Source organism: Rhea americana, unplaced genomic scaffold (genome assembly GCF_003343005.1).
Source record: "Rhea americana isolate MKP2758 unplaced genomic scaffold, rheAme1 scaffold_11, whole genome shotgun sequence".
Taxonomy (NCBI): Eukaryota; Metazoa; Chordata; class Aves; order Rheiformes; family Rheidae; genus Rhea; species Rhea americana.
Window position 1 is genome coordinate 5,926,552 of NW_028185150.1, and position 16,414 is coordinate 5,942,965.

General features: G+C 37.1%; 1 protein-coding gene across 1 annotated transcript in view; it reads right to left on the bottom strand.

Moving 5' to 3' along the window:
* TLE4 (TLE family member 4, transcriptional corepressor) overlaps positions 1 to 13,934 on the bottom strand; it is a 133,689-nt gene extending 119,755 nt beyond the window's left edge. Inside the window, exon 1 of the mRNA XM_085312255.1 lies at positions 13,930 to 13,934. Coding sequence (XP_085168381.1) covers positions 13,930 to 13,934 — 5 coding nt within the window. The remainder of the gene's footprint in view (positions 1 to 13,929) is intronic.
* Between the last annotated feature and the right edge of the window lie 2,480 nt (positions 13,935 to 16,414).

Below are 16,414 nucleotides of genomic sequence, written 5' to 3' on the forward strand. Positions count from 1 at the left end.
GTAAAATATAATCGGTGGCTGTATATTATTGCATCAACCTCTACTTTTGGCTCTTATGGACACTAGGAGATTTTACATCATTATTGCAAGTTCTAAAAAAAATGAAAGTACCTTTAATCTTGGTGCACTATCCTGTAGCCCAGCTATCGCTACCAGGAGAGCCACATCTAATTCAAGTTAAAAGACTTATCCAAGTCTATATAATAATGTGTACATCTAGCCATTAATGAAAGCCTAGGATATAAATATAGGAATTACATTACAAGTTCAATTCAGTGGGCTGAAATTATTTGCTTCCATCTAATCAAGTTGTCTGTATATGTACTTTTCCTGCATTAATCACTAGCCTACTGAATCTGAGAGTTTCTGTGATATCTGAGAATATCTCTCTAGAGAGCAATCATCTCTCTGCTACTGATATGCATATCCTAAAGGTCCTAAAGTTTTTGGCTTTCCTATAGTAAATAGTTCATTTTTAGTTGAAACATGTCTGAGTCATAAGAACACTCAAGATTTTTTTTTGTTTAGAGAACAGACAAGACTGAAGGACTGAAAAGTAAAGAAAAATAGGAGCACAGATTTCTTTATACCTTATTTGAGTGAATGTGTGTGGTTCTTTGATCATATCAAAAGAAAACTGTTGATGACGTGCTGAAAAATGAAACAACATAACATATGGCTGAAAGCATATCAGCAGAGTGCTTTTCTCTTTACACCAATTGCTACTGATTTTTCTTGAAGCAAATTTGCTAATATTTTATAAAATGTATTGAGCTGTTCTCCTTATTTTTGCTGATTGCCATTATACCAACTTTGGAAAGAACTAATTTGTGTAAGTAATCTACTGCTGTCATACAATTTTTTTAAAAAATTCTTTAATACAAACTCCTACTTGAGTTAGATGTAAAAAGTAGTAATTCCAAACCAACGTTTCATTCAGTGTGCAAGTTTTAAACATGATGTGAATATATCCATCCTACAGCATATTCCAAGTAGTGGCTAACTACAGAAGAAGAATCTCCGTTCAGACAGTGATGTTCCTTTCTAGATGCTCTTAGAAAGGGATACAATAAACTCCATATGAGGAGGTTTTCTGAAAAACTGAGTAATGGGTTAGCTCTGTGATATTGACCACCAGTAAATCTTAGCAGCTAGCAGGCTTAAATGGGATGAGAGAGGTTGGGTGTTTTACGCTCTGGTGGTATTAATTCGTATGGAAGTGAGTAGAAGCTGACTATGCCCAGTCACTGCCATTAACCACACCTTCTTTACCCATTGAAGACTTAATGATAGTCTCCAAATTGTGTGTGTGATAGTCTGGTCTGTGACTCTTTTAATGGGTATAAGTTTTTCCTCTTCAGAGTGTTTTTCCTAGTCCAAAGATTTTAATAAATGAATATGTTCATGGTAAATGTCAGAAACATATTACAGTTATACACACTTTTCAGTGCCTGTCATCACAGTAGCTGGATTTCAAAGACATGTAGCTTTCAGCAGCAGGAGCAAGTTTATATGATCAGTTTTTTTGGCTTTACTATTAACTGAAATAAACTTGTATAATATAAGTCTTTATACACTTAAGATCTAAAAAAAAGAACCTAATTAACAGTAATATTTATTATTATGACATCTTATGAATTTCAGTATTGAACTTCAAAACTAATCTAAGTTTATAACAAGAAAATCTGAGTTTATTTGGAGCATGGATAAGTAGAGTTGTTACTATTTTGCATAGCAGGGAACTAGCAGTAGCCAAACAGAACAACCTGCCTGTGGCCACACGAGGAGTTAATGGCATAGCCTGGAAAAGAAATGGAGTACCCTGAAGGTCTGCATCCTGCTCTGTGGACTTTGTTGCCTTTCATTGTTATGGTTTCCATCTACATAAACTTATTCTGATTATTGGCTTATGTAGTAGTTGTAAGTTATCAAAGAAGCCAGCAGATTAAAAAAAAAAAGGGGGGGGGAGGGGGTTAAAATTTTGCAATGGTTTCGCTTAAAGGCTGTCTGTAGAGGAAACACATCTATCTCATACTCTGCATTTTTAAAAGCCATTACAATGACAGCTTGTACCTTTGTGCAATGCAAGAAAACTAATAATTGAAAACCTCTGAAGGGCTGATGTCATGTTTTTAATGTATTCCTGTTCAGTGTTCTGAGTAGAAGTTTTGTTGTTGCTATGGGTAGGGGATAGATTGAACTGATTACATACAGTGTTATAAATAAGTGTATTTTATTCCCTGAGAAATGATTCTTCCTTCAGTAGTAGGATAAATAAACAAGCGAAAAAGGTGTTTAAGGTTGCTGTCAAATTTTAGCTCTTCCTAGACTTTGAGATTTCTGTTCTCAGCTACAGTGTTCTAACCTTAAAATATTTTCCTTGTAGATTTAATTCCAATTTCTAAATGATTTAAGAAGTGTCTTTGCCTAATTAACAATTACTTGTGGCTATACAATTGCTGTTTAAGCCCTTTGTCCATCTGAGATGCAGTGAAGAGTGGGACAAATGTGGCTTTAATCCACATTTGCACTGCTGTGATTTTGGGACTGGCAGGAGTCAGACTGGTTTTGGCGTGAATTAGAGCCTTCTGAAGTTATTCAGTCATCATTGACTACCTGGGACCCTGTGGGATCACTCATAACTGAAGATCCGTTACGATGGCCCTTGTTCTGGGAAGATGCTTTAACAAATTGGGCATCCTCAGCAAGCCACGTAGGTTAGTTTCCCAGATGGTTCGTACCACTTAAACACAGGCAAAAACTGTCGTGCGACAGGTGTGACTGCAGCTTTTGCAGAAACACAGAGTCCTGCTTTGAATAAGCCTGCTAGGGCACAAGTAATGCTGGTGTGCCTATCTGCAGTTTAGTGCAAGGTGCAAGCCGCAGACAAATGAATCTGGTAAATGCCTGGATCAGTTGAAAGTTCACATGACTGCAGCTAAACTGCCATCAAAATCAGAGCTAATTTAAATCTAGCTTAACTGTATTGACACAAATTGCAGCGGCATCTTGTACTCTGCTATAGACTCAGCACTAGTCAGGCAATATTCACTATCTTTCAATTTTATTATTATTATTTTTTTGCTAGACCTCTCTTGCCTCTTCAGTTGAAATGAGCAATTGATCTTGTTACCTATTCTACCACTAGGAGATATATCACAATTTGCATAGTGTCTGGTAATGCCCATATCAATTCATGTGATAACCCTACTCTTAAATCTTAGCTGCAGTCATTGCTAATTACCAGGGGACTTCTGTGGTATCTTTTCTCTTATTCAGAGTTTTTAGCCTTGCTTTTTATGTAAACAACAGTTTCATGTTGCCAGTAATGATAATCAGTAAGAGAAAGTTGAATTTTTACAGCCTCATTCATTCAGAAATCTCAGTGGGCTTCTAAAGTGCACAACACTTCTGGAAAAAAAAACATGAAGGGATATTATTAATCTTTAATTTCTCCACTGAAATACAACCATATATAATAGAGGACACAATGTGATAATTATTAAGCTACACAGAGCTGCACTAGACAACCATCAAGGAGAGAACAGGAAGCAGAGAATAACATCAGGCAAATCACACGGGGAAGTTTAGGTAGACCTTGATACCCAGGCTGCAATTTAGCTGTGATACTGACGGTCACAAAAATCTTCTTGGGAAGTTCCGTACTGTCTTTAATGACCACAACTACATGTATATTTTCTCTCAGCTAAAAGATAGCACACCCAAAATTGCTGTAAGATGTTGAACAAAGAATTGTTTACAAGATTGGCCATACCACTTCCTGCAGTGTTTCAGTTTCCACTCATACCTCCTGCAAGGATTACATTTGTCAAGATGGAAAATGGTAGTTACATTTTTTCATTTTAAGTAGACAAACAAACTCCTGTATCTTAGCTCATATTAACCTGTTACTGGAAGAAGAGATAGAGCTACTGGATATTGGTTACAAATTCATTGCATATGCAATATAATTTGTACTATGGCAATGTATCCAGCTTGAGCTCAAGAGATAAAGACTGTGTGATATTCACCAACACCTTGGAACCTAGTGCTTATTTTTAAATCAGTTAAGAATTTCCTTGATAGCTTTTTGCTCAGCTGATTTTGTATGGTATTAACATGACGTGTTCTCTGCCTATGTCTTTTCCCCTCTTTTGTATGCTGTGTATTTTCTAACATGCACTGCCAAAATTACCTAGGTCTCATGCAAGATCATACTTTGCTTCTTCACTTGCCCATTTGTCCACTTTGGGCTAATGTTAGTAAACATCCATTAAAGACAATCACTTTTAATCTTGTCAGAGATGCCTGTGATGTGAGGGTGAAAATTGGTTATTAGCTTAGCTTTTCATCCATGCATAATAGGATGTTAAAATCAGAGATTTTTTGCTTGGGACCATGAGAAGCATCCTGCTCTGAGCTTACAAGTCCTGAATTTATAAAATGCAACATATTTAAAACAAGCAAACAGAAGGCAAATGTCAGTTTAAAATGACAAAAAGTCTGTTTTGTGTATGTTAGTCTTTATGTAAGGTTGTTAAGGCATCTTCTTGACAGCACTAAAAGAAAAATCTGCTAGATCTTTACTGATTATTTTCCACAGCCTGTCTCTGTTTTAATAGCTAATCAACAGCAAAAGCTATGCCAAGCTCTTCTTACAGTGAGGACTTTCCCCCAAATGGGGTTGCCATCAGCTTGGTTCCTGCAGCATCAGTTCTCCTCAGTCCCCACACAGCACCTTACCAAAGTAAGTCCCGGAAATGAGCATTAATAAGACAAAGTTGATCTGAAAAAAAAAAAGAAAAAAAAAAGAAAAGTGTCTCTCACAAAATAGCAGCAAAGCCTCTCTTCACATCTGTATTACAAGAAAAAGCTGCCATCATTTAGGGAGCACATAACCTAAAGGGCCCTCTCTTTCAGCTGCACTGGAGCATCTGTGAGAGGACCAGGAGCCAGGATTTCTCCCCCCCCCAATTCCCACAGAGTAGTGGCAACTTCCCGTTTTCCTACACTCTTATTCTGTTTGGGTTAAAGCAGCCAGAGCAAAGGCTGCCAAGTAGGTGATAGCCCCCCTGGGAATATCTATTTTAAAATCTCAGTAACTGGCAATAAAAGGAATCAGTGAGTTCAACCACTTTCAGCAAGGCTTCCCTCCAAATGTCTCGGTGCTCTCTTCTGTCGTCCCACTACATGCATGATGAAAATGGCTCCTGAAGAAACACAGGTAGGCATCCTGGCTCTGAATGTGTGTATAATGTAAAATGCAGAGTTGTACGCCAGGCTGCTGGATAACAGGCTTGAGTATTTGGATTGCCTACCAAGTGTTGATGAAAAGCCACACAGATTCTTAATTCAGAAACTCCAGTTTTTCCTCTGTTCCTGTGTTCATTTTCTTTATCAGCGGGGGATGACTTACACTTTCAAAACTGATTAACATTTTAAAACTGTGGGAGCACTTTGTGTGCCATTTCAAATGATTTTAACTCTTTAGCTCTTTTCAGGAGCTCCTTTTTGTTTTGTTTTGTTTTGTTTTTTCATTTTTTTGTCTTTGGAATACCAGTTCTGCTACTATGTCAGCACTTCCAGAGAAAATAAACATTTTGCACAATTCACAAGTCACTGGAGACATCAGTTAAATTACTAACTTTTGGCAGTACAAGCAGGTGGACATTTATGAGCTTTCACATCCTCTTCCTATCTGCCTACTTGACAGAGAGAAATGGCCTTGCCCTATGGCTYTGAGAAAGCCAAGAGCTTTCTTAATCCTTTCTCAGTCAGTCTGCGGTCCTGTTTGTCCCCAGAATAATATTATTGGTGTTGCTATTTAAGGTCAACAGGGTTTACCCTTTCTAGCATGTTTTCCTTTCAATCTCTTTTTTTTTTTCTGCCATGCCCTCTCTCACATGCATAACCCCATTCACATACCGCAAGTGTGGGGACTCTCTGATGCCCAGAAAACATCATCTAACTGTGCTGGGCTTTGCTCTGTCAGTCAAAGCCATTCTAATGCGCAACTGAGGAATAGTGGTCACTTAAAAATAAATACAGTTCCTGGAGGCATTTGTCCATACCAGTGGACAAATATGTAGCTGCAATGTACCAATGTACACAGAATCATTTCCAGCTGAGAAAAACTTTCAGGCAATGCCTACAGGCTAGTCTTTAGTCCACTCAGAAATGCTGCCACCTGTGGATTACAAAGGTCAGCATCTGTTCAAGTCAGCACTCTGGGTTGATAAAATGGTTAAAGATATGTAGCATGACTCAAATTTCACCCTTGGGTAAATGAGGATAATTCTCATTGGGACTTGCAGCCAAGGACCCAGTTTGTCCTATTACTCCAAACAGAAYAGAGGATACTGGTCACCGGTTACTGTGCTGCAGAGCTCAACAGTGATGCTTAATACTGTTAATATTCATTTATTTTGCTTGTGACTGTCTTTTTAGCAAACTGAAGCCCAGAAACATGAGAGTTTTCCTACACTTTTACTTAAGGRGCCAAGAACAAAATGACATTGCTTTTTTTCTACAAAATATTGTGGTAAGCCTCTGAAAGCTGGCCACGGGTCTGTTTTCTAGCTTCTCTGCTTTAGGAAGTTGCAGAAATTGTGCGTGGTCCAGTAGTCAAAAACAGGAAAGAAGGAAAGACAAAAAAAGGCACATTATGTCTTCACGTGAAGACTAAATATCCATTTCTGAACTTACATGTCTTTAAACCCGTGTTTAATCACATTTTCCTCTTTTATTTTCCAACTCTGCTTTAGCTGAGCTTCATCCCCCAAAGCCCAAATTCTTCCTCAGGATTCTTTGCTTTAGAGGTCACTGTTAACCCCATCCCTTCACTCAGAGATATGGGTGCTGGGTTTTGTGCATATTTTCGTAACTGATTTGATAATGACCTGCTACCATCCTTAAGCATCTGTTAACCACTAGGTAAAACTGAAATTCTTTACAGTCATGCTAAGAGAAGGAAGAAAAAAGNAAAAAAAAAAAAAGAAAAGAAAAGAAAAGAAAGAAAGAAAGGAGGGAAATACAAAACACTGGAAACAAATGAAAAAATGAATCAAAAGCCAAATAAGAACATACTCTATACTCTCAAAATCTCTATTTAACTTCTGACAATGTAAGAATTAGAAGATATAACTATTTTGATGGTTAGTTTTAAAAAAGGAAGCTTCTTCAACTTCACTTAACTTAACCAGAAGAATATACAGTACATGCCATTTCAGTCAGTTTATTTTTGTTACATCAACAGGGGCAGGCAGGAATGAAAGGAAGTAAAAAATCTTGCCTTAGCACTGGGCAATTTAGTGCCATAAGCAAAGCCTGCAAAGTGTTACAACCTCGAACACTTATCAAATGACTTTATTCTAATAGTAATCATTTTATCACATAGCTGGGATTCTGAAATACTAGTAACATAAAAATTAGCTTTTTTGGACATTTGATTAACAGTTCCAAGCAGCTTTTGTTTTGGTTTGGAGGTAGCTAACTTGCAGCTTTTTTGTGGATGGAAAGGAACAAGAGAAAAGAAATATAGGAATGCTTCATCTCCCACCCTCTTCAAAAAGTTTCATGATCATTAATAATCAGAACTATTTTCCCTTTTCTAATGTTCTTCTACTGGTCCTACTTTAATTAATTATGTTGGTTGTCTATTGTAAATAAAAAGTAGGAAGCCTGCCGGTTGCCTTTGATCATAGTTTTGTTCTTCTCCTTGAGAAACTTATACACAGTTTATTCTTTCCTTCAGAGATGAAAAGTGTTCTTCATTAGGAGGAGCAGGTGCATCCCTTCGTAGATGGTTGAGGGTTATAGATTCATTAAAGGAATTTCCTTCCCCCAAAAAGGCAAATCCACAGAGCTTCTCCTCTTGCTATTGAGGAGTCAGTCTGTCTATGCGAATATTTATTATGGTAAAGACAAATCATTATTGTGCTTTCTTATTCTGTTAAATCATATGGTAGAACAATGAGTTGCCAAGACATACACCTGTTTGGTTTAATACCCTCAATGCTGCTAAAGACTGAAAAATGCAGTGGGGGGATTTGTGATCAGAAAATTCTGCAATTGATAAGAACCGATATGTGCCAATTTGTACTGCCCGTGTCCTTGGAAGCTCAAGGCAAATCATGTGTGAGAATAAAAAAATGCATTAAAGCATAAGTGCTAACAAGGGCACAGTTAGTGCAAATAGTYGGCACAATCACTGCTCAACCTGATTTCTCTTAGCACAATTACACTAGTCATAGCAGATAGTTATGCTACAGGTGCCAGTAGTGTCCTGCCTTCACTCCTTGCTTGAATGGTTAAGATAAGAAATATAAAACTCTAGAAGTCCTTTTACACTTTTTTTGATCTTTTTAGTTAATTTGAAGGAAAATTTGAACCTATATGCCTTTCCACACTCATTCATATTTTGGAAGATTGTTTTAAAGCACTTCTTTACTTCTAATTAAATACAGTTCACAGGGAAAAACGTATCAATTATTTTGTAAAGCTACAAAAGTCAACAGTACAAATATTGCAAACATTTAATAAACACAGGGCTGAAATGATACACTGAAATTATTCATCACCTGCTCAACTTGTCAAATAGGAATTTGAAACAAGGAAGGAGTTATATTCTGTTCAGAAAATATTCCCTGAAAGTTTGCATAGATCCCTTTATTTTCTTGTGAAGTTTTGAAGTCCTCCCCACACATACACTTGCTCAGAGCCTTATGAAACTGAAATGTCAAGTGAGAGTTGCTTTATATCATGTTCTGTCAATCAAAGTAAGCGAGGCTTTATGTATCTGTTGCTAGTATATTGGCACTTTTTGAAGAGTGTTTCGGAGGGAGCGAGAATAAATAAAGATCCTTCAGGCACTTTCTCATTTATGGATGAGGAATCAAAGCAGTCTGAAACTTCATTTTCGGCCTGATACCCTGAAGATTGTTGTCTGATAATTCTGGATGGAACAGCTTATCTAGGAGGATTAGGGAGAACATGGGCTTCCTATTACTGCTGGCTTCAGCCTATTCAGCTGGGCAGATGCTGTCACACATTATCTGTGCCTTTACATATGTCACTAATCTTATCTATATCTTTTCAGCTCCTTCTGTTGAAGCTGTGGTTTCCTGTACCTAAACCCCAATTCTTCATTACACCAGCAGTACAGGCATTAGTCTTCTTTAACAGCCTTTCTGCACCATGTCGTTCAGTAATGGCTGGTAATGCAAAGGAATGGGAAGGTGATGGTGGTGCTTTATCTCAGATCTTACAGGCCTCGCATCAGTACGTTAAATGCATCCCACCCTTCCCACCAGCCTCCCTCGTCCCCTTCTGCATTTTTGACCAAATTGACTTAACAAAATAAAATCACTTTAACAACGGAATATCTCTGTTAAAAATAATAGCAACAGGCTATTTGGGAGCAGATGTACAGACTAGAAGAGTCAAAGTAGCTTTTAACCAGCAGAACAAAAATATCAGCACCAGAACTAATTTGGAGGTTCTGTCACTCCATCCTATGTTGCTACTTGGTGCTATAAATTTCGGGCTGTTGGTCACTGGGACAAATTACATCAAAAGAAAGATTAAAACATCTGAGAGCCCCTATCCTTTACAAATTTTAGAGGGGAGCCTGTTTCCACACATGCTTTCAGATACTTCCTTCCCCAGCTTCAGCTGGCTTTCTGCATGCCAAGCCAAGCTCCAGCTCCCATTCTGTCTTTGCCTTTCAGTTTTCTTACCACACACAACCACTCTGGTGACCTCTTTCCTTCCTAATTAATTTTCCCCTGCTTCTTCATCTTCTTCTGCTATTTTCTCCTTACCCTCATTACTCTAATAAAAATGACAATAAATGAATTTTTTAAAATGGAGGAAATGGAACTAATGAGATACTACTTTTCCCATTTAGTTTCTCTTTTTTTTAACTACATTTTTTAGACTAGACAGGGAGTGGGCTTCCTGTGTCTTTTCACTCTGCTTAGCACAATATACATTAGAAAAATGAAAAATGATCACTGTGTCCTTATCTTGATTTGCTTCTTTGGGTGCAGCCAGAATATAAACTAGAAAAATATGTATCATTGATTTCTGACTAATAACTGCCTAAATGGAACAATCCGGCACATTAYTTGAAATTGGCAATTCAGCCAGCTCTACATGTGATTAATTTTAAATACTATAAGTGGGGAAATTTTACTTCCTGTTTTTATTGCTTTTGCTTTTTGTTTTATTTTAAATTTCCAAGTTATTAGGGATCTGTATCACGCCAGTTCTCCCAAGGTTGAAACAATAAGCTTTATCTGAACCTGACAAACATAATTTCTCTTCTTCGTAAATGAATGCCTTGAATGTCATGGCTTTCCCACCCTGCAACCACAAGCCCAGTCAGGGCCATGTCATTTAACAGAGGCCCATTTTTTATTCTGTGACAAGCAGGAGCAATGAGAAGTGTAACCTATATCCCAAAGCTGTACAAATGCTGCTGAATTATATAGTAGAGATAGCCAGAGAATGTTGTTCGCTCCAGCAGTGCTGACAACTGCAGGAAATAACGTGTTGCAGCAGTGGAAGATTTTCTTGGCTATTTTCAGTCTTTCAGAGATTTGGAAAGGCTTCTTGCTGTGGACCTTGCAATAACTCTTCTTTTTCAGCATTCATAGGACATTAGGTTACTCAAAGCTGTAAAGAAGAACTTAATTTCAAATGCTCTCAAGGAAACTGTTTTTACTCTGCTAATCCAATTGATTTATTTTTCCCCAGCTCTGGCGAATGAACACTTTCAACATGCTTTGGGATAAACTGAGCATTTAGTATGGAGTTCACTTTGCCCATGCAATTGGGCCAACCATGCATGCCACCAAATGAAAAGTATCAGCCTAAAGACCTAAAGATCCACTTCTTCCTGCTTTTGCAAGGCAAGGCTAGTTCTCTACACCAGACCAAGTTCCAGCATTTTGTCAGATTACACACAGTTACGCCTGAATCTCTTTATGATATATACAATATGAAGAGATACATAAAGAATCTCTTAACTACTTAATTTACAGTCAGTCCCTGTCTGAGTATGTCAGCTATGAAAGTGTAACACGTGGYATGTGGACTCATCATTAGCCCAAGGTAACAGAGGTTATGACTCCTAATTCTGTTCTCAGCTCTGCTGCAGAGTTGTTACATGGCCTTGCACAAATCACTTAACCTTTGTGTGACTAATTTTATCCATCTATAAAATGGGGATAATAAAATTTTTAGCTACACACAGCAGGATGATGAGAATTAATTAATGCTGTAAAACTCCCTGAGAAAGAATGCTTAATATACAGGGCCTAATTACACTAATATTCACTCTGGCTCTTGTGCCATTTTAGATGAGCAAAATTGGTGTAAAAAACTGGCATTCGGATTTGTTAACATTATTTAGATTTACTCTACTTCARTGATAGAGCTTACCCAAACCACTCTAGAGAATCAGCCCAAGAGAAAGCACAAGTGATTCATTATGAAACTTAGTTTTATATCCACACACACGGAGTACACTTAATAATGCTTGGGTGTTCAGAGTTTCACGCTGGGGGCTCAGAGTCAGCACATGACATCTGATTGTCCATGTCTGTGCTACTAAAACTGCAAGCACCTATTGCACAGCCAAATGTCTATGGGAAAAGCAGTGTGTATTGTTCATGTGGTTCTCAAACTCCCATTTTGGAAAATTTGACCCTAAAACTTCACTTCTAAAGGATTGTCTAATCCGGATTGTAGGGCAATTTGATAAAATAAAAGTAATGTAATTTCCATTAGAAAACTCAAGTTGGAAATGTAATATCATGTCACTTACTAACATATTGGAATTTTATAGGTTATGACTTCATTCTGCATTATGTAAGGCTATAAAATGCATCACATAATGAACTAGATAATAGGTATATCCAGTAGTTGAAATGGGTGGGAATAGTAGACCAAAGATCCCAACTCCCTTTTTGCTCTGCCACTGGCTTGCTGTTTGACAGGGCACAGATTAAATCAGTCCTAATCCAGAGCGCATTCCCATATATAGAAACATAAAGAAATCATATACTTTGTATAACAACTGATACTCAATAGCCTAATTTGTTCCTTTACCTAAAGCATGCATGGCTTTTTTTCTTAAAAAGCCCCCATTTTATTTGTTATTACACTAAGGGAGAATATTCAAATTCCTGTGGTTATTACAAATTTCATCCACTTAACCATTTGTGTGCCTTCTAACCAACCACAAGACTGRTCTGATGCTATAGAACTGCCAACAAAACAGAAAGTACCAGTCTTGTCTGTAGGTATCACTAATGGCCTCATCCTAGACTAACAGCAGACCAACTGATTAATCATTCAAGATCGTGTGTGGTATATCTTGAGGTACTATGTGGCAGGCCCTAGYTCAAGCGCCCTTTTCAAATTAACCTCAGAAAATTCTTCATCATAAGGAAAAACTAATTCTTTATGCAATGGAAGTGATTAACTTTGAATGTTCAAAGGCACATTGACAAGAAAGTGTTTTTTTTTCTCTACAGTCTCCAATATGTTTTAAAACTGATATATTAGGAAGAAAACAAGTACAATAAATACATTTTTCTCCTTAATTTTCTTTTGCAAAGCATTCCAGCATATTTTACTGTAAAAATCTTTTCTCATTTAAATAATCAAAGTGACATGTGGTCCAATCAGGTCAGCAACTGCAACTTAAATTCCCTGTTTACTAAAGATGTTCACTGAAGGTAATGATGCAGAGGTYCCAAGATATTTGGAGAAAAATAAATAAATAGAAATTAAAACCAGTTTGATGATGCCTACAATGAGGTGTGAGGGTTTTTTTCATCCTTCTCTTTTATGTTTTATTAGAGTTAAGAAATTTATGGGGTATACTTTTTACTTTTTGTTCTAAATATTGCACTTAAAAGGACTGATTTGTTGTTATGAAAGTCTGCAAGCTGAATTTGTTGTRACTGTGAAAATCTTTAGTGTCAGCCAAGAAAACTTTTTTTGCATTCTACTATAATCCTTCTGTGGTTTACGTACTTACATTAATATCAGCAGAGCAGCTGAATATAGCAGAAAGGGCTACACATTGTTAAAATAGCTTAGCTCTAAGCATATTCTCCCCTGGGTCAGACAAAATAAATGTGTTTTTCCTGGAAAAATGAAATAATAATAATAAACTAATAAAAATAACACAGCACTGATTATTTCTATGAGAAACAAATAAAGCTAACCCATACAGAATTATATATAAGTGGGTTTTATGATATTTTGTTTTGTTATGATTGTTCTGATAAAATAACCAAAGTGAATAATTGCGTGGAACAATTTCTTCTCTGGCTTCTCCATTTATTCTTTCTCTGGCATCCTTTATTCCCTCTATCCCTCGGCCCATTTTAAGAGAGGATTTACRGAGGTGCTGATTATTAAAGCAGATGAATTGTCCCTTTGACTCACAGTAACCGTGCTCATAAGAGGCTTTCTGCAGCAGAGCATGTCATCTGTAAGGCCACCCCGAGGAAGACCCCACTTGTGGCCAAGCAGCTGAGCCCTGGCAGCCCAACCGCTGTCCTTGCACTAAATTTACTGCCTCCCCCTCTGCCATACCACAGCCCGGAGCCTGTCTTCTCGGACCTTCATACTGATTCATTCAAGCTTAACAAAGCAGCTCATTTTTGGTCTTTCCAGAGTGTTGCCCCTAAGCCTCCAAGCAAGGCTTCACAGCTCTAGAAATCCCCCTTTCTTCCAAAGGCCAGAGAGAGCGCTTTGCCTCTTTTTACCATTTCCTCGCTCAAGCTGGTCTGCTTGAGCAGACTTGCTATAGTCCTATCCACTGCATTAATCAGACTTCTTTAATGTGGCCTTTAAGTTCACAAGAAGCTTGACAACTTTGTTTGTGTAAGTAGCAATCAAGAGACTTACCACATCGTGGAGCCTATAGCATGAATATGGCTTAGTTCTACTTGGGTTAGAGAGGAGTCTAGCTTCACTCTTAAAACTTCTGTTCATTTTAAGAGCATTTGCCTGTTTACTTTGATCCTCAGGCAGTTGTAAAACCAAATAGTTTGTAATACACTGAAATATGACCGATGAAAGGAGGTGAGGTTAGTAATATCCTGAAGCAGATTCCAAGGTGCTCACCTCTTCATGTGGCAAGGCACAGAATACAGGTAGGGCTGAAAATGTTGGGTTTTTATTTTGTCTTAAAATAACGTGTTCTTCAAATTACCATTTGACAGCCTTGGTGAAAATGAATCTCATTATCCAGATACTGTACATGTACTTTTAATCCAAAATGAATAAATAAAGAACATTTTTGGATGCTTATTTCTAAATACCTCAATTTGATTCATGAAGCTTTTTTTTCTGATCGTGAAGCAAGTAGCAAAATCTTGGAAGGTGTAACAGGGTAAAGGTAACTCACCCTACCTCAGCTTTATACACATAGGCAATACTTGTTTTTTATGGATAATAATAATGAAGCAAATACATGTCTGATTTCAAGGAAGAGTAAGAGACCAATCCACTCTGGAGAGCGTTATATGCTCAAGTGCCTGGAAACACTGTGGATGGCACTGAAGTATGCAACTAGGACAGCTAGAGAAGATGCTTTTTCACCAATTAGAAGCCCTGGATGTAAGTGGGAATGTAGCCTACATCTATGCAAGTAAATTCAAGCACAGCTGGGAACGTTCCCAGACATGAAAATGCTATTGACATTGCCAGGAAAATGTTAGAACATCTTCAAGAGACTCCAGTGAAGGCAATAGCAAAATTCTCAACATAGTGAATAAGCCTCATAAGCCTCCTTCTTCTATCCCCACTTGCTGTTCTGAGTGTGTGTGCGGGGGGGAGGATACACGAAAGCAAAAACTAGCTGCATCCTTCAAAAAAAATTTAGATGGATTTTTCTCTGCCTTCTTTTAATGTGTAGATTTTCTCTATCACGTTTCTAAGGAACTTTTTCTTTCTTTAAAATTGTGTTTGTTCACTATGAATTGCTTTTAAAAATGTATTTTTATATTCTGAAGTATTTACTGTTTGCTAATATCTGAGGACAAACAGAATGCAGTTCTTTGTGTGTTTTCCAAAAATGGGTAATATTATTATTCAGTTGAATTCATGCTATATTTGCTATCAATATTCCTTCCTGTGCARAATTTCTTATTAAAGAAGCAGTCTTTAAAGGGATCTTTTTGGGGCTTTTTACATAAAGAAAATTGTATTTAAGCCCCCATAAGCCCTTTTCTAGCCTATCATAAACTACAATCGCTTCCTATAAAGAGCTTAGAAAATTATGTAACCAAGCTTCTTGTAGTGAAACTTCTGTTGTAGAGAGAAACCTAATTGGGTGCTGTTTTAGATCTGAAATGTCAACAATTCTATATTCCACTATACAGATATTAAAAAATCAGCAAAAAGAGATATTCCTGCTTATTACAATGCACTTGCCTTATTTGCAGTAAGGATTCTCTTTGAGCCTGTACACCATTATATTCTTATTTGTAGAAAAGTTCCCAGCTATCTTTATGTATTTAAGCCATAGCAACTTGGATAAAGTTTTCCCCCAAGCAAATCCCCTCTTTGAGTGCTGTGTATATCTCCTAACTAGAGTTTAGTACAATTAAGAAAATTTCTACTCGTGCCTTAGAATTGCTTTGCATACACACACACAAAAGGCTCAATTGCCTTGAGCATTTCAAARTGTACTTCAGCAAAATTAATACTCATGTAATATTGCCTTCTACTTACTTTAGCTTACTAAATAGTAGAAAAATGAATCTCTTATCTCTTTTGTTGTTGGAGTGATTAGTWTTGGGAAGAAACTTGGATATTAAGGCATGTGTAACACTATAGCAAGTTTCTGAAGTGAAGCAAAAAACCAGGAGAGTACAGATCTATTGGTAATAGAGACTTGTCTTAACTACTGAATAATTCTTAATTCAGAAAGTAATGTAAAGTGTGTGGAATCTTTCAAACTCATGAATATATTTTCATAGGGAGAAATGTCATGACCGAAAAAATGTAGTAGGCTTGGTAAATTTTGTTGAATGCTTGATGAGTTTACAAATCTCTTATCTTAACACTTACTGTGGTCTGAAACTGGTGAATAATTCACAATGAATATTTCATCAGACATATTGCCTTCTTTTTGCAAACAGAATATCTGCAAACAGATCATAGTTTTTTCAGATTCATTTGTTATTTGAAATTATTTTAAAAATGCAACCATATAGATTAATCCAGAACTGTTATCTGCAAACATTTGACATCTCAGTTGGGCTGGTTAGCTGTGATGAGCCAGATAAGTCACAAAGTATTCTTTCTATTCACATATTGGAACAACAGACGTATACTTCTGGAAGAAATATTTACACATGCGAATATGACATTTGGTTTAAGTGAA